General features: G+C 37.8%; 1 protein-coding gene across 2 annotated transcripts in view; it reads left to right on the plus strand.

The window, feature by feature from the left end:
* Positions 1-21575, plus strand: part of PHKB (phosphorylase kinase regulatory subunit beta) — a 278679-nt gene that overhangs the window by 231011 nt on the left and 26093 nt on the right. For both annotated transcript variants that reach the window (XM_056136671.1, XM_056136672.1), the window contains 3 exons: positions 9295-9352; positions 11489-11579; positions 14374-14576. In XM_056136671.1, coding sequence (XP_055992646.1) covers positions 9295-9352; positions 11489-11579; positions 14374-14576 — 352 coding nt within the window. The remainder of the gene's footprint in view (positions 1-9294; positions 9353-11488; positions 11580-14373; positions 14577-21575) is intronic.

Below are 21575 nucleotides of genomic sequence, written 5' to 3' on the forward strand. Positions count from 1 at the left end.
AGTATGGCCACCCCAGCTTTTTTGAGGGAGCTGTTTGCTTGCCAGATTATTTTCCGTCCTTTAACTTTGAGTCTGTGTTTGCTCTGACTGTTCAGATGAGTTTCTTGTAGGCAGCAGAATGGATTGTTGGATTCTGTCTCTGAATCCATTTTGCCACTCTGTGTCTCTTAATTGGTGAAGTTAGACCATTGACGTTGAGAGAGATTATTGTTATGGGGTTTTGTGTCATCTTTCTGTAAGGATCTGTTGTGCTTGTAGGGTTTTTCTTGTGTTATAGTAGCCCCTTTAGCCCTTCTTTTAGGTTTGGTTTTGAGTCTATGAAGTTCCTGAGCTGTTGTTTATCTACAAAATGGTGTATAGTTCTATCGAGTTTGAGTGAGAGTTTAGCTGGATAAAGTATTCTTGGTGAGGCATTAGATTCATTGAGTTTTTTCACTATATCCCACCACTGTCTTTGAGCTTGGAGGATTTTCTCTGATAGGTCTGCTGTAAATCTAAGGGGTGCTCCTTTGTATGTGATTTCCTTCTTTGACATTGCTGCTTGCAGTATTGTGTCTCTGTCCACAGCATCCATCGTTATGACTATTATATGCCTTTGAGTGTTTTTATTCGGGTCTCTTCTAGCTGGCACCCTTCTGGCTCCATGGAACTGTATGTCTGCATTCTTTAATCTGGAAACTTTTCAGTAATGGTTTCTTTGACTGTGGCTTTTTCATTGGTGTTGCCTCCCTGTCCTTCTGGCATTCTGATGATTCTAATGTTGTTTCTCCTGGCGTCATCCCCTAGTCTCTGATTCTCCTTAGAGCTATTTTGAGGTCTTTTTCCATTATTTTTTGTTCCCTATGCGATTTCTGTTGCTCGCCTTCAAGCTCACTGAGCCTGTCTTCAGCTGTATTCATCCTACTCCTGAGGACACCTACTGAGTTTTTAATTTCATCTACCGAATCCTTTATTTGTGACACTTTTTTTGTAGCTTTTTTATTTCTGCTCTCTTTTCATCCTGTATTTTCTTGACTATCCATTCTATTGTTTCTTTCATTTCTTCCTTTAGTTTTCTGGATATCTCCTCCATTGATTCTTTGAGTAGTTCCTTGACCTCCCTCTGCACTTTGTCTCGGAACTCTTTTGGAGAGAGCATATTTGTGGATAACTCCTGTTGAGGATTCAGGACTCTTTTATTTGTCATCCCCATTGTAATGGAGATTTGTGCTGTTTCTTCATGTTGTTTTGGTTGTCTAGTGGTAAAACCCTGGAATTCACTAGCACTGTTCCCTCTTATCGTGGGAAAGGATTCTGGATAAAGTCGGTTGATAGTGGTCACCCTTCTCCCTTTCTAGAGTCTCACCTTCCTCTTAGGCATTATTCTTTGGCTTATGACGGGCATCTAGTAAAGCTTTAGAGGAGGTGCTCTTTAATATTGGGCTTGTACAGCTTCTTGCGTACTGGTCTTTGTTAGTAGGGCAGTGGATTATTGTTATATTGTAGTTGAAATGGCCAGGAATTTTTCCACAGAATTAGGTGATAAAGGCTGGGATGAAAGTCAAGAGTGGTGGGAGTGGGAAATGTAACTGCGGCCACATGAGCGGCTGCCTGCCTGGCTCGGAAAAGGCCACGCCCACTTTTGAGGAGGTCAAGCTGCCGACAGTGTTTGCCACGACCCCAGCCAGTCCAGATTCTAGTCCATAGACCTGTTGGGGCAGCGACTAGTTGGGCTGGCGCTCCCTGCGGAAGTGGAGGCTGGTGCCCCAGGCTGGGGTCTTAGCAGCTGCTGACTTTTGGGGTTCCGAGTTTGAATGGGGAGGGGGCGCCGAGTGGGTACAGACCTCAAGATTTTACTTTTGAATAATATCAAATATGCATGGTGACTATTCACCAAAATGTTACCAGTAAGTTCTCTCCATTAATCCTTTTTCTTTTCTACTTTCTTTTCTTTCTCTTTTGTTTGGCTTTGCTGTATATTAAACTCAGGCCCATACCAGAGACATATGAGGCATCACTCAACCACATCAAAAACTCCTTCTAAAACATTTGTGAAAAATCTCCATTTATTTTTATCATATTTTAACATATATTTAACACCTACAAGGTGATAAACTATGTAATATATGAACTCTATAAACTTTCTTTCATGTAGTGATTTTTGTTTCTTTTATTATCTGAATATTGTTTTATTTGATTCCCACTTTGCTCGTTAACTTCTGATGGCTCCAAAGTTGTTTATTGATCATTTATTATTTCATTTTATTTTCTGAAAGCTTTCAAGAACAATATTGGATTATTAAATTTATAAAAAGTAGCTCCTCCATCATCAACAAAGCCATTTGGAATAGATCATGGCATCCAACGGCATTTAGTAGAATAGTGCTATAAAGATTGTTAATGAGAAATAAATCATTTCTAATTATACTATGTTCACTTATTAATGATAAATCCCAGCTGTCCCTGCAGTTCACAGTTGTACATGAATTATTGCTCTAAGGAATCTTTGAATTCTCTATCATAAATGCTATATGGAATAATATGGAATAATACAGAATTTATTTTACTTGTTAATCCCTAGTTATTTAAATTTTGTAGCTCTTCTAGAAGTCCTATGTCTATATGGGTCTGTCTATGGGTTTACATGTGTTTGTGCTTTTATAACAAAGACATAACCTCCTTGGGTATTGTAAATTGGATGGTCTTAATTTTCTTAACTAATTGGTTAAAGACAGAACTTTGAGAAAATTTCAAAGAGTATACTTAATGTTTCCAATTAGTTTCTCAACTAAGTACATTCTCAGTTATATTAATGATATTCATTGAATCTTGTTCTTTCAAATAGTGGGTTTTTTAACAAAATAAACATTTCATTTAGAAACCTAAAATTCAGAATAATCTCTCTCAGATATGGGAGGCAAAGAAGCATAATAGGGAAATTACAAATGCCCTTCGACACTTCATAGGACACTTCCTACCCATACTCCAAGAGTACCACACCACATTTGCTGGGATTTAAAGTAGGAGGCAAACAATCTTAGAGGGAAGTATTATATTATTTCGGTTTTGTTTTGGGATAGGGATTGGGGTTTAGGATGGACACACCCAAAATATGGTGGTGGGAAGGTGTAATGGTGGTGGAATTGGTGAAATATGATCATATATTGTGAACTGCTTTATAAAATAAAAAAATTAAAAAAGGAAACAGAAACAAAGAACATAGGAACTCATCTTCATTCATTAGGAAGCGTGCCACATGAGTCACGGAGGATAGGACAGAGAGTGGAACACTATAGCAATGGTGGAGGGAAGTGAGAGGGGTGTGGAAGGTAGTAAAGTACTATGCATGAAACCCTGCTGACAACAATATTGTAAATCTCAGTTCAAACATTGTAAAAAATGTGCCTCTCTTTGAGGCTGGTGGGTGGGTAAGAAGGAAAGAAAGGTGGGAACATTGATGGAGAGTAGCAGACAGTGGTGAAGGTATCCGTGTTAAAAAACTGTAATGAATAACTTTGTAATTCACAGTGTCTTAATGAAAATATAATAATAGGGGCTGGAGCTATAGTACAGTGTGTAGGGCATTTACCTTGCATCCGGCAGACCTGGGTTTGATCCCCAGCATCCCATATGGTCCCCTGAGCAACGCCCGTAGTAATTCTTGAGTGAAAAGGAGTAACCCCTGAGCACCGCCAGTTTGACCCAAAAAGCAAATAAATAAATAAATAAATAAAAATAATAATAAACAATAACAGCAACAGATTCTAAATGATTATTCTAATAATGCTTTAAATTGTTATAATTTTTAAAGAAAATGGTAAATTATTTTTAAATTGTATAAATTGAGGAATGATGCACATTCTTACTTGAGAGACTATGGTTTAAATGCATATACTGAATATCATAAGCATCTCTTGAATCTAAAAAATTGACAAACCAGTCATGAGTGCAGACTGTAGATAAACTGAATGAATGAAAGTGAAAAATGAAACCCAGGGATATATTTTGAATATCAATATCTGTTGAAATTATCAGGCTCATAATAGAATATCAGAAAAGTTTTGTTAAACAAAATAAGGATCATATATTCAGAATCTGAATTTGTTCAATTTTCTGTATATTTTAAAATTTTCTAATTAATTAGAATGACTTGTTTTTGTTTAAAATGTTAAGTTGCATTTCAATTAAGATTGGAATTTTAATAACTCAAAAAATTTTAGTATCATTTTCTCAATGACTGGGAATATTTATACTACTTGGGGCTACTTATTTAAATATGCTAGATAGTGCATAAAATTAATATATGGGTACATCAATTTTAATGGAACAAAATGCGTATTCAAGACTCATTGGGGCCTGAGTGATAGTACAGCTGGTAGGGTACATGCATGCGTCTGACCCAAGTTCAAATTCTGGCATCCTGCATTGTCCCCCATTTTCTGCCATAGTGATCCTTGAACACAGAGCCAGGATAAGTCCCAAGCACCACCAGGTAGGTCCCCCTACAAGACTAATTTTTAAATTTTTTCCTTGATTAAAGTACTGTGATTTGCAATACTGTTGCATATATATAATCCAAACACCACACTTATCACCAGTGTACCCACCTTCCTCCCTCAAAGTCCCCAATGCCTCTATTTCAAGAACCCCCCCAAAACAGATTTTGCTTTAGTTCAACCACTGTATTGTCTTTGGCCATTTGTTGATATATTTAAATCCAATTTATGAGAGAGATCATTCTGTACCTATTCAATTCCTCTGAGTAACTTTACCCATACATGTCCTCTAGTTCCATCCATGTGATAAAAAATTAATTGTTTTGTCTATTCTTAGAGCTGCACGGTATTGTGGTATGTATATATATATCACAACTTCTTGACCCATTCATCCATAGGTGGCATTTGGATTATATTCATATCTTGGCTATTGTACTAAATTCTGTGACGAATGAACATAGTTGTGTATATATCCTTTTCAATTAATGTTTCTATATTTTTGGAGGTAGATGTAATAAGTGGTATTGCTAGGTCATATGGGAATTCTATTCCTATTTTTTGAGAGATCTCCATATTGAACCAAACAACAGTCCCACCAACAGTGGATGAGATTTCTTTTTTCAAAGTCACTCAGTTACTCTGGCTGTTTCCAGACTTTTTTTTTAATGTATCATTCTCACTGGAATGAGATGAGATCAGTGTTGATTTACACTTCCTAGTTATTAGTGACAATGAACACTTTTTCATATTCCTATTGGCCATCTGCATGTCTTCTCTGGGGAAATATCTGTTCATTGTCTCTCTACATTTTTTTATGGGAGTCATTGAATTTTTTTGTTGCTTAGCTTCATGAATATTTTAAAAATTTGGGGTATTAACCATTCATCTGACATATTGTATGCAGATATTTTATCACATTCAATAGAATGGTTTTTTTTTTGTCATAGCTTGAGTTTCTTCTGCTGTGCAGAGTATTTGAATTTGATGTAGTCTTATTTATTTTTGTTTTTGTTGTCTTTGCCTCTGTGTCTTCAATGTCTTTGCTTTCAGTGTCTTCAAATTGAAGACACTTCTGAGGTCAATTTCCTAGAGAGTTCTGCCAGTGTTTTTTCTATGTACTTTATAGATTCTGGTAAAATCTTGAGAGTTTTTAATCCAGTTTGCGTTTATTTTTGTAAATAGTATGAGTTACTCAGTTCTAATCTTATTTTTTAAAACATGTGGATCCCAAGTTTCCCCAACACCATTTGTTAAAGAGTTGTTCTATGTTCCACCTCGTATGCTTAGCACTTCGTTATAGATTAACTGTCCATAAATTGGGGAATTAACTCAGAACTCTAAATTCTATTCCACTGGCCTATAGGTCTATCTTTATTCCAGTATCAAACAGTTTTGATTATTATAGCTTTGTAGCATAAGTCATATTGGCAAATGCAGTGCCTCCCATCTTTCTGTGTCTGTGTCCCTTAGAATTGCTTTGGTTTTTTGTGCAAGTCTTACATTTCCATATATCTTTTAGTAGAGTTTGTTACAATTCTTTGAAAAACATCATTGTGAGTGTGCCTTTGAATTGTTTTTGCATTTGGCTAATCTTCTAGTTCTATAACTTTGAGTAGTTTTTGTTACAAGTCTTGGAAAAACATTAGATTTTTAATGGGTTTTGCTTGAATCTGTATAACACTTTGGGTTAGTGGAGCATTTTGACAGTGTTGGTTTGTTTAATTCATGATCAGGGTATGTGTTTTCATTTCTAATTTCCTCTTCTCTTTCTTTTAGTAATGATTTACATTTTTCCCTGTCGTAAAACTTCACTTCCCTTTTTAACTTGATGCTTCAGTATTTGATGTTTTGGGGTACTATTTTGTAAGGGGTGTAATATCTTTTTATTCTAGTTTATTGTTTATATACAGTAGTGAAAAATATTTTTGTGTAGTAATTTTGTAACTTGATACCTTATTGCTCTGGTTTATTATTACTAAAAGGCTGTTGTTTTTGGTGCAGTCTATATCATTTTCAATATATAGTATCATGTTGTCCTAAATTAGAGATGGTTTGATTCTTTATTTTACAGCTTTATCACTTTGATATTTTTTTGTGTCTGGTTACTGTTGTGAGGACTTCTAACACTAAGTTGTATAAGAATGGTGACAATGGACATCCTTGCCTTGTGCTGATTTCAGGGGAAAGGTTTTTATTTTTCACCATTGAATATGACACTGGCTGTGATTTTTTTTTTTTTGTGGATGGCCATTACTATCTTGAGATATATTTCTTCTGTCTCCTTTTTGGAGGTTTTTTTTTATGAGTGAATGTTGGATCTATAAAATAGCCTACTCTGTGTCAACTCATCTGACGATGATTTTTGCTTTTCTTTTTGCTCACATGGTGTATTTTTTAAATTGATTTGAGTATATTGAACCATCCTTGCCTCCCTGGGATGAGCCCAAGTTGATATTTGTGTATAGAACTTTTGATATAAGTGAATTCATTTTGCTAGGATTTTATTGAGGATTTTGTTGAGGATTTTGCATCAATAATCATCAGGAATAATGATCTATCATTTTCTTTTTTAGGAGTGCCTATTTTTGGTATCAGTGTTATTCTGGTTTCATAGAAGTTATTGGAGAAGATATCTCTTTCCTAAATATTTTGAGAAAGCTTGAGACATATGGGCACTAAGTCATCTTTGAGTTTTGGTAGAATTCACCAGTAAATTCATCTTGACCTGGGCCTTTGCTTTGGGGGAAATTTTTTCAATATAACTTTATTAAGTCATCAATTTAATTACAGACATTGAATATTCCAACACAAATTCCACCACCATTATATTGAATATTCCAACACCAATCCGACCTCCACTGCACCTTCCCACCACCATTATTTCCAATTTTCTCAACCATCCCTTAGGCCTACCCCCATAGCAGGCCCTCAATAACTTATTTTATATTGCTTGTTATATATAATTTGCTAAAAGAATGATCAAAAAGTGTTTCTTTAGAAGAAAGTTAATAAAGATTGCTGTATCTCACCATAAAGTCATTAAGCCCTTGTATGAGAGAATATTAACATGTTGTTGGGACTGGAGCAATAGTACAATGTGTAGAGATTTGCCTTGCACGTGGCTGACCCGGGTTCGATTCCCAGAATCCCATATGGTCCCCTGAGCACCACCAGGAGTAATTCGTGGGTGCAAAGACAGGAGTAACCCCTGTGCATTGCCGGGTGTGACCCAAAAAACAAACAAAAAAAGAGATGTTGTTACAGGTTAAGCGTGTTTATATGTTGTTAATTGAGACTGGTTACCTTCGACATTACATCCCATCCAATCTGGTGTACTATTCCTGGTTTATCAATATTGTAGAGTTTGAGATGTTGCTTCAAGAAGTCCAGAAATTTTAATGGGGTGATGCAGGAGTTACATTTTTAAGTGAGTGGCGGCTTTTGGGCATGTACATGTCTCCTCGGGGTTCCAAAAGTACAGCAAGTTGGGGGTAGGTAACCCACTTTTGACTTCTTGAAAGCCCAGAAATTAGTCACAAAACCTGTATACCTGAGTTTTTCAACCTTAATTTCTGAACGAGGCTTGTCCAAGCCATGGAGTCTGGCCAGGAACATGGCAGCGATTATAAAATGAGGAGGTTTTTGGCTGCCAGGGCTTTGTTTGAGAAGGTGCTGGGCTCACCGGACCCCCTTCGGAGTATCTTGAGGATAATTTCAATTACCATTTCATTTTCTTTACTCAATATTTATGTATTAAGGTTTTCTGAAAATTTCTTCTTGGTTCAATCTTTAAAGTTCATATGATTCTAATAATTTGTCCATTTCTTTTAGGTTCACAAGTTTGATGAGTTTAACTCAGAGTTTGTTGATCTTATTTACTCTTTCAAATAACCAACTCTGGTTTCATTGGCCCTTTATATTATTTATTTATTTTCTAGCACAGCAGGTAGGGCATTTTCCTTGCACACAGCTGACCTGGGTTTGATTCCTCTGCCCCTCTCAGAGAGCCCGTCAAGCTACCAAGAGTATCCTGCCCGCACGGCAGAGCCTGACAAGCTCCTCATGGCATGTTCGATATGCCAAAAACAGTAACAGTCTCACAATGGAGATGTTACTGGTGCCCGCTTGAGCAAATCGATGAACAACAAGAGGACAGTGCTACAGTGCTACAGTTATTGATTTCCATTAGAATTTTATTATCTCCTGATATTACTTGCTTGGGGATTAATTTATTGTTCTTTTTCTAGATCCTTTAGCTATCAGATTAGATTATTGATTTGAGCCCTTTCTTCCTGTTGTGCTCAAGAGCTGTTTTTTTTTGTTTATTTTTTTAAACTGTAAACTTTCTCTTAATATTGTTTTTTGCTGTGTCCTGTAGGTTCTGGTAGGTAGTGTCTTTGTTCTTCTTTATTTCAAGAAATCTTTTGATTTCTTCTTTGACTTCTTTTTTGATCCAATTTTTATTTATTAGTGTGTTGTTTAGTCTCCAGGTATTTAATTTTTTTCCTACTATTTTTTTCTGGAAATTAAACCTAGGACCTTATACTTGCAAGGCATGAACTTCACTTATTATTTAAGAATAAGTTATCTGGAGGTGGTTTGGGACACACTAAGTGATGCTGAGAGCTTATTCCTTTCTGTGCTCAGGGAATTACTTCTAGACAGCCTTAGAGGACCATATGGAGTGCCAGGGATTGAACTTGGTTTTGCCGTATACAAGGAAAGTGTCACGACCTCTATGCTATCACTCTGTTCCCCAAAGAATAACCAGTATTGAATTAAAAGATTTACTTAACAAAGACTCTTATCTAATGTCTAGGTACTGTTTCTGACCATATGGAGAGAGTATATAGAAGAGCTGGCAGCAAAAAACTCTGGTGCGTATTGGCATCTTTATTCTTATTGTTTTCTTTTATTTTTGTGTTATTAAATTCAACAGTCAAAAAGTAATGGACCAATTTTAAATATGGCCATTTATCTTAATTTTAACTTTTAAACTTCAAGGTTAGTGCATCTTTATTATCTACTTTCTGAGGATCTACGGAAATTCTGTTGTATCATGACAAAATTCTATTCCACAATGTTTGAAAAGTACCTGGGAATAAATACCAATATAGTAATAGAGCTTGAAGTCTATACACTAGAATGATGTACTAATGATTGTTTTCTACCTTCCACCTCATTTGCTTCAGCAAGGCACTTTTGATTCTACATTGTATTCAGGAAATCTGTCTATTATGGAAGACCATGGAAAGAGAGCTATGGTTCACTTATACATAAGCAAACATAATACTCTTAAAAGATAGTTCTCTTGCCATTTAAGTTCATTTAAATTGAGTGAATACTAGTGACGGTAGTTGCTTCATGATATGTTTTAAAGAAGTAGTTTCTTCCCAGTAATTGAAAAAAAATTAGGTAAGTTGAGGTAAAATTATTAAAATTCTCAATGGAGGATGTATGCCTAAATGCATGGCCTTTTGCATTTTTAAGCTCTTCTAACAGTTTTATTAGTAGAATATAACATTTTGAAAGTAAGATTATATGTTTTTAATTATACATTATTAGCTGATGCTGAGAAAAGGTCTCAAGCAATGTTATAAGAAACTCCCTTAAATCTCAATGAGCTTGCTTCTAATCACTAAAATAGGGGGTAAGACATTTAGCATTATTTCAACCCTATGATTTATAGTAAATATTTTATTCTTTTTAGAAGAAATAGTGTAAAAATTCTGTGGTTAAATATCACTTTTTTCCTATAAATTTTTAGCATAGTAAGGTATGTAGCCAATAGATGCTGCTTTTTAGCCTGTAAGTTAAAAATGTAGTCTATGATACTAATTTTAGCTAAACCAATGTGGTTTTGCCTTATATCTTGTACTTACATTTAAAATAAACTATTTATTAGCCAACACTTAGAGTGCTATTTAAAATAACAAACCCTTGGAAGTTTTATTTATCTGTTTTCCCTTTTACTGCTTTCCACTGACATACCAGGTTGACTGTGCGCTACGGGGCTGCTTTTACCCAGAAATTTTCTTCCTCTATAGCCCCACACATTACTACTTTACTGGTACACGGGAAACAGGTAACCTGCACAGAATGTGGAAACTTAGGTTGCTTGAAATGTGTGGTCTTATTTGCATTCTCAAAGGTTAAACATATTTTTTGGTCTTATAATGTGTGGGTGAAAGCTTCTCTAAAAAAAGGAAGTGTTTGTTTCACTAACTATCAGCTATTTATTTTTGATAATTCATCTGTGTGAAGATTAAATAATATAAATGCCTTTTTTAGGCCAGATTCCATGGATATCCTAAAATACCAGGAAAAAAATTTTAATTTAGATTTTCCCTCCATCTAAAAGTTCCATGTAAATTCTTACTTTTAAATAGAAAAAAAAACTATATTGCATGTGCTTTGCTTAAACAAAATAACTGATCTTACTATAGTCTAAGATTTTTTTTTTCAGAAATGTACAATATAGTAGTATGACTTCTTCCCTCCAACGTTCTGGCTTTATCAAAATTTAAAAGATATATACTTTTATTTCATCATACCACTTCCAAATATCAAAAAATAAATTTCTTAATCCAGAAATTTGGTCATCTAGGCACTAAAACAAAACCCACAAAAATGTAAAGTAATTATAGAAACAGATAATATATACCAGTGCTATACCATATAATGAAAATTTTGATGCAAAATCAAAATATACCATTTATTTCTACCCCAATCCCGATGAAAAGTATTGTTAGACTCTGTTTTATCCTTTTTAAACTGATAAAAGTCACAAACTAAAGCTTGGCACAGCCTGCTGGCAGAGGTGAAGATAAGAGACTCCTAATTTATTCTGGATGACTCTACAGTTTGGGAAATTTTCACTGTTAGACCCAAGACCAGTGTTTTTGCCAAGTGAGGACCTAATTGTGCATAATTTTTCAACTCCCCAGTTAGTGGTCCCATTCAGCATCTTTTAGATATGTCAACCTCTGGCCTGCTCTCTTCTTTGCCCCCAGGTCGGTTGTGCGTCATGCAGCAAGTCTTTTAAGTAAAGTAGTGGACAGCCTGGCCCCATCCATTACTAATGTATTAGTGCAGGGCAAACAGGTAAGTATCTGATTTTCAGATTCTCTTTTGGTCATGGTTACAAAACTTTCTGGGTAGAATTCTTATTTTTAAATCTGGCAAATCTTGGTTTCACATACCTCTGAACAAGTATACTTACAACGGCTCAGACATTTCTGCAAAGGACTCCTTTGCCAAGAAAAACCTAGTCACAAAGATGGACAGTAACTAAATAGAGCACCACTTCCCCTGCCACATCTTAGACCTGTGATTTTCAACTCCATGGAAAATCTCCGTAACTTGAAACCAGTGAAGGTACTGACACAGAAATTGGACTAATACCTATTCCAGACAGGTTCAGAAGAGAGCAATGCAGGTGAATCGTTAGGGGCACATTTTTCTTCTACTCCACATGAGATTCTTTTTCTCCTTAGAAATTCATTGGCTCCCCTCGATGTTTAACCCTCAGAGTCACCTCTTCCTTTGACTCTTCCCTTCCTAACAGGGTCAACTCTTTTTACCTCCTGCTCACAGAATCATCTCCAGTTAGCAGCAGTCCTTTTTTTGTAAAATGAGGGATCTCAGGATGCTTCTCACACTATCCTGAATCCTAATTCACTTGAAATTATCTCTTACCCTGGGATTGTCTGTGAACCCAGGATCAGAGGCACATCTTGTCTAGCACCTGAACCAGTGGGCCCAGCATTGGTAAATGCACATTGAATTGAGCCTGTGCACTTGGGCATGCAAAGTAGGATGTAGCTGCTTGATTGTTGGTTGTTTTCTATAAAGCTTTAGTTGCCTGCATGATTTATAATTTGATCGGAATAAAGATTTGTTTGCTTTTTAATCTCTTCTTTGGGAATGTGTGTGCTTTATGTTTTCCTGACAACTAACCTAGGGATATAATAAGCTTTAATAGTATGAAATATTTTAACCTTCTTTAATAGAATCAACACATTGCTCATATTTCAAAGCTATTAATTCATTTAAATTGAGATTATTTCATACTTACATCTAGCTCTTAAAATGTTAGGAAAAATTATTTATTCTGTAATGTAATCATTAATAACAATGGAAAATGATTGTACTAATAAAAAAAATCTCATGAGAAAAAGCCAACTGACTTTCCCATAAGTTATTTTCAGTGTTTTCTACAAATTGTTAATGGGAAATTTTTCTTTCCCCTGCTGTAGGCTTAGATAAATCAAGATGCAGGATACAATTTATCCATCTTCTTCTCAGACCCAGAATCTCATATTGTTGTGGACTGGGCATGTTATCCTCTACTGGGCCCCCTCTAAAAGAAAATAAATGGGCTTTAGAAAGATATTTTCCTTTAACTTTAGGTCCCTGCAGTGTATCTGAAAATATAATGCTACTACACATGAATTGGTTTTGGATATTTTTAGGTAACTGACACTTAACATTTGGAAAGGGAGCTGGGGTTAGGATGGGCATATTTTTAATATTTATCTAAAGAGGCTTATAGACTGACATATGAAGGCTGCTCCTATGCCCTGGAAACCTGTGAGCCTGTCCAGAGGTCTGTGGCAGAACTGCTGCCTCTGAGATCCACATTGCCTGGGAAGGAGTCCCGAACAGAATTGAGAGGCCTGGAAGACTAATGCACTCTCCTTCAGGTGCTTAAAAGTCTATTCAGTGGATGTATCTCCCCACTTTACAAAAAGAAATAAAAATGGATATTCTAAGTTTGCATTCATTCACTTATGAAACAAGAACCCAAGAATTGAAATAAGATTATTTCTACATAGCTAGCACTTAAGATCACCAAAAGCTCTCAGGAATGAAATAGTGGTTTAGTCATCATTGCTTCCAGAGGTAATAATGTGTCCTATGTTTGTTTTCTTTTTTACAAGCTGACATTTTATAAAATAATAGCACTTTCACTAACTGGTTGGTATCACTTGTGATAATATATATATATGTACAGCAGCTACTCATTTTCACCCTTACAAAGCTCGGGTGAAAGGACCCCAGGTTCTGCTACCTCCCCTCATCTCTGAAATCACAGTTTCCTTTTGATAAATTCTCTTTTATTTTTGGCATCTTAGAATTGTGTGCTGTATGTGAAAGAGAAACAAAGTGGTTATAAGGATAAAGGATACATATTGAACTCTTCTGGGAGGCAAAATATCAACATGGAAGCAAAGGGAGAGACCAAAATTTTCTCTTGCCAGCTCTAGTAGTTTCTATTATGAGTTTTCATTGACACTTCCTTCTGTACTTTCTTCATCCTAGGTTTGTGGGAAGTATTGTTTATTTACTTCCACAGGTGAAAGATATATTAACAGGTATTTAAAAACCAAGTGTCTAACACAATGTCATAAGAGTAAGGACTCACTACAACTATATCACATCATACCGGCTTTTGGAAATATGGCAGTGTGTTAGCATAAAGTTTCACATAAAGAAACTATATAGAAGCAAAAAAAAAAAAAATCTTTTACTTACTAAGTTGTGTAGCCTGGCCAGGAAAGTAAAACTATTCAATGTGTTATGGTTTCTCTGGGGAGTTCCTTAGTACCTTCCCCAGTGTAATTTTATTTATATTCTTTTCTTGATTTTATTCAATCACCTCTACTCCCATCTCAGGACTCTTACCTGCCCTTATAATTTAGACCAGACTGTAAACCATCATGAAGTCCAGTGGGAATCATGCTTTGAAAGTCATTTTAATAAATAGTAGGAACATTTATTCTATTTAATTCCCTAGTTCACATAGAGTAATTTCAGCCTGCCAGTCATCCTAAGCCTTGAATCTTTAAACTTTTATCGTTTAGTGGCCTTTACAATAAAATTCTGCCACTTATAGGTCACTTTGGGTGCCTTTGGGCATGAAGAAGAAGTCATCTCAAATCCTTTGTCACCAAGAGTGATTAAGAACATCATCTATTACAAGTGTAACACTCACGATGAGAGGGAGGCAGTCATTCAACAAGAACTGGTCATCCATATTGGCTGGATCATCTCTAATAACCCTGAGCTGTTTAGTGGCATGCTGAAAATACGAATTGGGTGAGTTGATTATTTTGCATTTTCAGGAAAAGAATTATACAAATTGTCCTCTAACAGACTTGGTTTTTCTGCTAGCTGAATTTTAGAAAAGTGTATCTTCTCCCTTAATTCACAGAGGTGACAGCTGTGGATTGAGGAAATAAATATATCAGTGACCTGAGAGAATACTGTTTACTTAATCTTCATGTTAAATATAGTGAAGTAATTCTGTTTTAGGTAACAATCAAACTCCTGGGATTTAAACAGCTGCCACAGTCATCTCTGTGGCAGGGGATAAATGGCCCAGGCTCTCTGCCCTCACTTTTAGTTATACCACATTGTTTTATATGAGATGAAATATGTTTTTTCAAAGTCTATCGCAATGAAATGGACTATAGATATTTCTTTTATAAAATATATTTCTATAGTATAAGTACCATGTAAATATGGTCTAATTGTCAATACTCAATAGTGTAACCTAATATGTTACACTATTAGGTTAGTGTGTGGGTGTTATCAAGTTTTTAAAAGAACATAGTCTCTGATCGGCACAAATAAATTCAGATGAATGCACCTGGGTGTGAGTGTATAGCTTACTGATTGTATAATTAGGCCATTATCTTTATTATTTTTGCTCTTTCTGTTCCTTGATTGCTTATAAAATTCTTATATATTTCTCATTGTTATTATACATTTGTACATTTCTCCTTGTATTTTTATCAATTATTGAAAGCCTAATTTGGGTGCATATTGGGGTTTTTAATCACGATGTCTTCCTTATGTCACATTTTGCTTTTCCGTTTAAATCCTATTTTGTGTTTTGGTTTTTGCATAACAGACAGTGGTGCTCTGGGCTTACTCATGGCTCTGGGCTCAGGAATCACTCTGCATGGGGGCTCTGGACCTGACAGTGCCAGGGAGGGAAACAGGGTCAGTTGCACACAAGCAGGTACCTTATCTACTATCTCTCAGGCCCTCAACTTAAATTCTTTTTCTTTTCCTTTGGGGGGTTCACATCTGGCGATGCTCAAGGGTTACTCCTGGCTCTGCACTCAGGAATTACCCCTGGCGGTGCTCGAGGGACCGGGGAGGATGCTGTGAATCGAACCTGAGTCGGCCATAGTGCAAGGCAAACACCCTACCCGCTGTGCTATTGCTCCAGCCCCGCGCAACTTAAATTCTTAAAAACATTTTTTAAATGTCATACATACAAAGTACAGACAGATGTTACTCTGTTTCAATACTATCACCATATAGTTAGCTTCTTTCATTTGTCCCCTATCTGCAGGCAGTTTCTCTAGGTTTAAAGCCAATCTATCAGGTCACTTAATGGGCACACACTTAACTGTATTTCCAGAAGGCAGGACTCTAAAAATATATATCCTGGGCGAATAACTGCATGCTTGGTGTTAGAAAAGTGTATCTTCTCCCCTAATTCACAGAAGTGACAGCTCTGGATTGAGGAAACAAATATCAGTGACCTGAGAGAATACTGTTTACTTAATCTTCATGTTAAGTATAGTGAAGTAATTCTGTTCTAGGTAAAAGGGTTAGATCCCTGGCTCCACATGGTTCCAACCAAGGTGATGCTGAGAGCAAACCCTAAGTACAGACGGGAGTGATGCCTAACAACTGCCTGATGTGACCTTGCCCCCCTCAAAAGACAATAACAAATATATATCCATGATACCATTATAGAGCATAAAAAGTAGCAACTGAATTACTTTTTATTATTACTGTTACTTTTTACTTATGATACTGTTTTATATCTCTTTACCTTCAGTGTTTTTTTAATTTTGTATACATTGTTATATTCAGTACTTTTCTATTCTATTTTTAACACAATCTAAGATGACCTTTTAAATGCTACCTATATCTATTTCTTATTTCTTTTATATTTTACCTTCTTTCTGACATATTGTTTTATATTTTCATTTCTTATTTATTGTTGTGTTAATCTCCCTTTTTTTTGTTTTGCAAGTAAGTATAAAGCACTTTAATTAAGAATGTTTTTTTTTTGCTGTTTTAATTTTTTTTTTAATTTATTTATTTATTGAATCACCATGGGAAAGGTTACAAAGCTTTCAGGTTTAGGTCTCAGTCATGCAAATATCAAGCACATTTCCCTTTACCAAAACTTATTTTTTACCATGAAGAACCCCAATAAAACCCCACCCCCCACCCCTCCCAGTCCCTGTGGGGCAGATGAATTCTAGTTAACACTCTATCTGCTTTGATTAGATTCATTGTTTCAATAAAAGATTCACCACTATTATTTAGAGTTTATCCCCCCACCCCCAAATCAGACAGGCTGACAAAGCATTGTGAAGTGATTTGCTTTCTATAGCTGGGTTCAAGAATTATATGTTGGTTTTGGATTTCTGCTATTTTACTTATTGACCCTGGAAGTATTTCTACTGAAAGTCAGATAGTTAAGAAATTGGTTTCTGTGCTCTGGAGTCGTGGCCGTGCTGGAGAGCCGCTAGTGGGGGGCAACTGGTGGCCTCGGTAGGGCATGAAGGACGGACCGGAACGCCCCCCTTCCCATGAGGTTTTAGTCGCCCCCACTCCACCGGCTCATAACTGCTGTCCACAGGGCTCCCATGCAGCCGCCATCTTTCTTTCCAGAGAGGAGAAGGCGACCGGGCAACACCCTTTCCCCTCCGGACAGACATGATGGCCTGGATTAACGCATAGTCTGTTCACTTTTCTGCTCCAAGCTGTCGAGTTCTGCATTAAGTCCTTGTGCTTCTGGGGCTGTGGCCATGCTGGAGAGCCGCTCGCGGGGGGCAACTGGTGACCTTGGTAGGGCGTGAAGGACGGACCGGAACGCCCCCCTTCCCATGAGGTTTTAGTCGCCCCCACACCCCCGGCTCATACCTGCTGTCCACAAGGCTCCCATGTGGCCGCCATCTTTCTTTCCAGAGGGAGGAGGGCGGAAGGGACCAACACCCTTTCCCCTCCGGGCAGACATGATGGCCTGGATTAACGCATGGTCTGTTCACTTTTCTGCTCCAAGCTTCCGGGTTCTGCATTAAATCCTTGTGCTTCTGGGGCCGTGGCCGTGCTGGAGAGCCGCTCGCGGGGGGCAACTGGTGACCTCGGTAGGGCGTGAAGGACGGACCGGAACGCCCCCCTTCCCATGAGGTTTTAGTTGCCCCCACACCCCCGGCCCATACCTGCTGTCCACAAGGCTCCCATGTGGCCGCCATCTTTCTTTCCAGAGGGAGGAGGGTGGAAGGGACCAACACCCTTTCCCCTCCGGGCAGACATGATGGCCTGGATTAACGCATAGTCCTTTCACTTTTCTGCTTCAAGCTGCTGGGTTCTGCATTAAGTCCTTGTGCTTCTGGGGCCGTGGCCGTGCTGGAGAGCCGCTCGCGGGGGGCAACTGGTGACCTTGGTAGGGCGTGAAGGACGGACCGGAACGCCCCCCTTCCCATGAGGTTTTAGTTGCCCCCACTCCCCCGGCTCATACCTGCTGTCCACAAGGCTCCCATGCAGCCGCCATCCTTCTTTCTAGAGAAGAGAGGGCGAATGGGGCAACACCCTTTCTCCTCCGGCAGACTTGATGGCCTGGATTAACGCATGGTCCATTCACTTTTCTGCTCCAAGCTTCCGGGTTCTGCATTAAGTCCTTGTGCTTCTGGGGCCGTGGCCATGCTAGAGAGCCACTCGCGGGGGGCAACTGGTGACCTCGGTAGGGCGTGAAGGACGGACCGGAACGCCCCCGTTCCCATGAGGTTTTAGTCGCCCCCACACCCCCGGCTCATATCTGCTGTCCACAAGGCTCCCATGTGGCCGCCATCTTTCTTTCCAGAGAGGAGAGGGCGAATGGGGCAACACCCTTTCCCCTCCAGACAGTCATGATGGCCTGGATTAACGCATAGCCCATTCACTTTTCTGCTCCAAGCTGCTGGGTTATGCATTAAGTCCTTGTGTTTCTGGGGCTGTGGCCGTGCTCCAAACTTAACTATGATTTTCAGAGAGAAACGTTGGGTGGTTTACTTCCCATGAATCACTTTGTATATAGAGAGATGTCACGCGGCCGCGTGAGCGGCCGTGCGGTTTTGAGGAAAAGTCCAAGTTCCCGCATACTCGAGCTGTGGTTGTAGAGGCTTCTGGTCACCGGGGTTCCATCTGGGGGAGGCGGGATGCGGTACCTACCCCATCTGGGGCTTCCCGATGATCTCGGCTCTTTTTGGAACCTGTTTTTTTTTTTTCCTTCGGGATCTGTGGATCCCGCCCTCCATGTTGTCCTTCTCTTCAGCTGAATGCTGTAAATATGGCGCTGGGGGGGCGGGCTGTGGGCGTGACTTCCGGAATCTGAGGTTACCTGGGAGTTGTAGTCCCGGCAGATTTGAGGAAAAGTCCAAGTTCCCGCATACTCGAGCTGTGGTTGTAGAGGCTTCTGGTCACCGGGGTCCCATCTGGGGGAGGCGGGATGCGGTACCTACCCCATCTGGGGCTTCCCGATGATCTCGGCTCTTTTTGGAACCTGTTTTTTTTTTTTTCCTTCGGGATCTGTGGATCCCGCCCTCCATGTTGTCCTTCTCTTCAGCTGAATGCTGTAAATATGGCGCTGGGGGGGGCGGGCTGTGGGCGTGACTTCCGGAATCTGAGGTTACCTGGGAGTTGTAGTCCCGGCAGATTTGAGGAAAAGTCCAAGTTCCTGCATACTCGAGCTGTGGTTGTAGAGGCTTCTGGTCACCGGGGTTCCATCTGGGGGAGGCGGGATGCGGTACCTACCCCATCTGGGGCTTCCCGATGATCTCGGCTCTTTTTCGAACCTGTTTTTTTTTTTTCCTTTGGGATCTGTGGATCCCGCCCTCCATGTTGTCCTTCTCTTCAGCTGAATGCCAAGAATGTTTATTTTTTTTAAGTCAATATAAAAAAACAAACAGCTTGTTCAGTAGTATCTGCATACCTCTTGATTTAACATTTCTCTTTGTAGAAATTTAAAGACATTTTGAGAGCAATTTTCATTTCCTCATTATTTGAAATAGTGAAATTTTGGGAACAACAAATATATCTATCATTGAAGAATGGTTTTAAAAAAATTGCTGCAGTAAAATGCTGTATGTCATTGCAGTACTTAACAAAATTAAATTCTTACTTATACTGTATACTGTAATTTGTAAATACCCAAGATGTTTCCAGCTGTTCAAAAGTGGAAAAAATGTTGTAAATGTATTGTTTTTTAAGAACATTTTAACATTTTAAGAACATTTTTAAGAACATTCAACATTTTAAGAACTTTTTTAAGAATAGCAGTAATAGAGATAATAATATATATGTGTAATGTGTTTGTGAAAAATATCTGAAAAATATGCATCAAGTTGATGTCAGTGATTTATTTAAAGGTGATTTCTACTCTGTAAGTTATGCTTTTTTGTATGATTTAAAACTTTTAGTGAGGATATTATTTTAAACTCTTCACTAGATTTTTAACCAGTGTATTTCAGGTGAAAATGTGATTCCCTATCTCCTCTCTTTCGGTCTAGAAGTGAATTCGCTGTCTGTACATAATTTGAACTTAGTTTTACTCCTTATAATTGTTCCCTTTAAAGATTCAGAAGTTCTGAATCAATTACAAGGACATAGAATTACACTCAGATTTACTCAGTCTCTGTTTGCTCTAATACTTTCAACTTCAACCTCTTGACTACATTTGAGGCTATAGAAATGAGTCTTTCATATGAATTGTCTCTAAATGAAAAGAAATGTGATTCTCCATATCCATACAGGGTATTAAAAGTACTCCATTGTCACTGGCTTGGATCTTTCTCTGAAGCAGACTGAGAAATGTAGGTTATAATTCTTCTAAAGTACGGCTTTGTAATGAATATTCTATTGAGGGAAGCCTCTTTAAGTGATAGTTATCTTTGCAAAGGTTTAAACAAAGTCTTAGAGTAAAAGTTAACAGTTTCTAAAGTGTTCCAATTCTGAAGTTTTTTTCCCCCAGTTTCATTTTTCTCATTTTACTGCTTTTTCTGCATTTTAGGCTAATTTATGTTCTGTCACAAATCCAATGTAATTTTCCTTCTTAAATTCAAATGTGACCTGAAGCTTTTTTCACCCCAAGGGGATAAAGTATGTTTAGTTTATTCTAAGAATAGTTTTCTTTCTGTTTTTATATCTGCTTCCTCATGTTTCATGAGAAATAACTTGCCCACTGTCTTTAAGTTTAAGCTTAAAATAAAAATATCAGGACAGCAGCATATGATTTAGAATTTAACAATGGCAGAAACCACATTTTTCTACAAAGAAACTTGCCATGAAACCCTACTCACTGAGCTCAAAATCATTCTGAAATTGATTGTATTATTATATTCCCTTTGTATTAGCTGTGCTGCTTCCCACATCATCTATTTTTTCCTTCTTATGTGAGACTGAAAGGTAAAGGTAAAGGCTCTCCCGTTGATCATCGATTTGCTCGAGCGGACCCAGTAACGTCTCCATTGGAGACTTTGTTGTTACTGTGTCTGGCATATCGAATACTCTCGGTAGCTTGCCAGGCTCTCCGAGAGGGGCGGAGGAATCGAACTCGGGTCGGCCATGTTGGCTGCATGCAAGGCAAACGCCCTACCGCTATGCTATCAGCTCTAAATGCTGAGACATTTTCAAATGGGAGAAATATAAGTTTTTTTTTATATAAATCTGATTTTTAAATAAAGAATAAATTCATGAAATTTTTAATGTTAAGAATAAGTATTAGACCATATCTTCTTGTTATCAGGATCTGGGTCACAGGAAATATTCAAGAAATATTTGGCACATTGTTGACATTAGCTTAATGCTTAGTAGGTTCAGGTGATTTGCCTTGACCTAGTAATGAGGGATTTAGATAAAGAAAAATATTGCATATTGTTGTACTTATTATAGAGAGACAAAAAAGATTTTCATTTTTTAATTAATTTATTCATTTTGGTTTGAGGACCATATCTGGCAGTGCTCAAGGCTTACTCCTGACTGCTCAGGGATTACTTCTGCAGGTTCTTTGAGAACTAAATGTGATGA

This window comes from Sorex fumeus, unplaced genomic scaffold, assembly GCF_029834395.1.
Source record: "Sorex fumeus unplaced genomic scaffold, SorFum_2.1 ptg000122l, whole genome shotgun sequence".
In the NCBI taxonomy this organism is placed as follows: Eukaryota; Metazoa; Chordata; class Mammalia; order Eulipotyphla; family Soricidae; genus Sorex; species Sorex fumeus.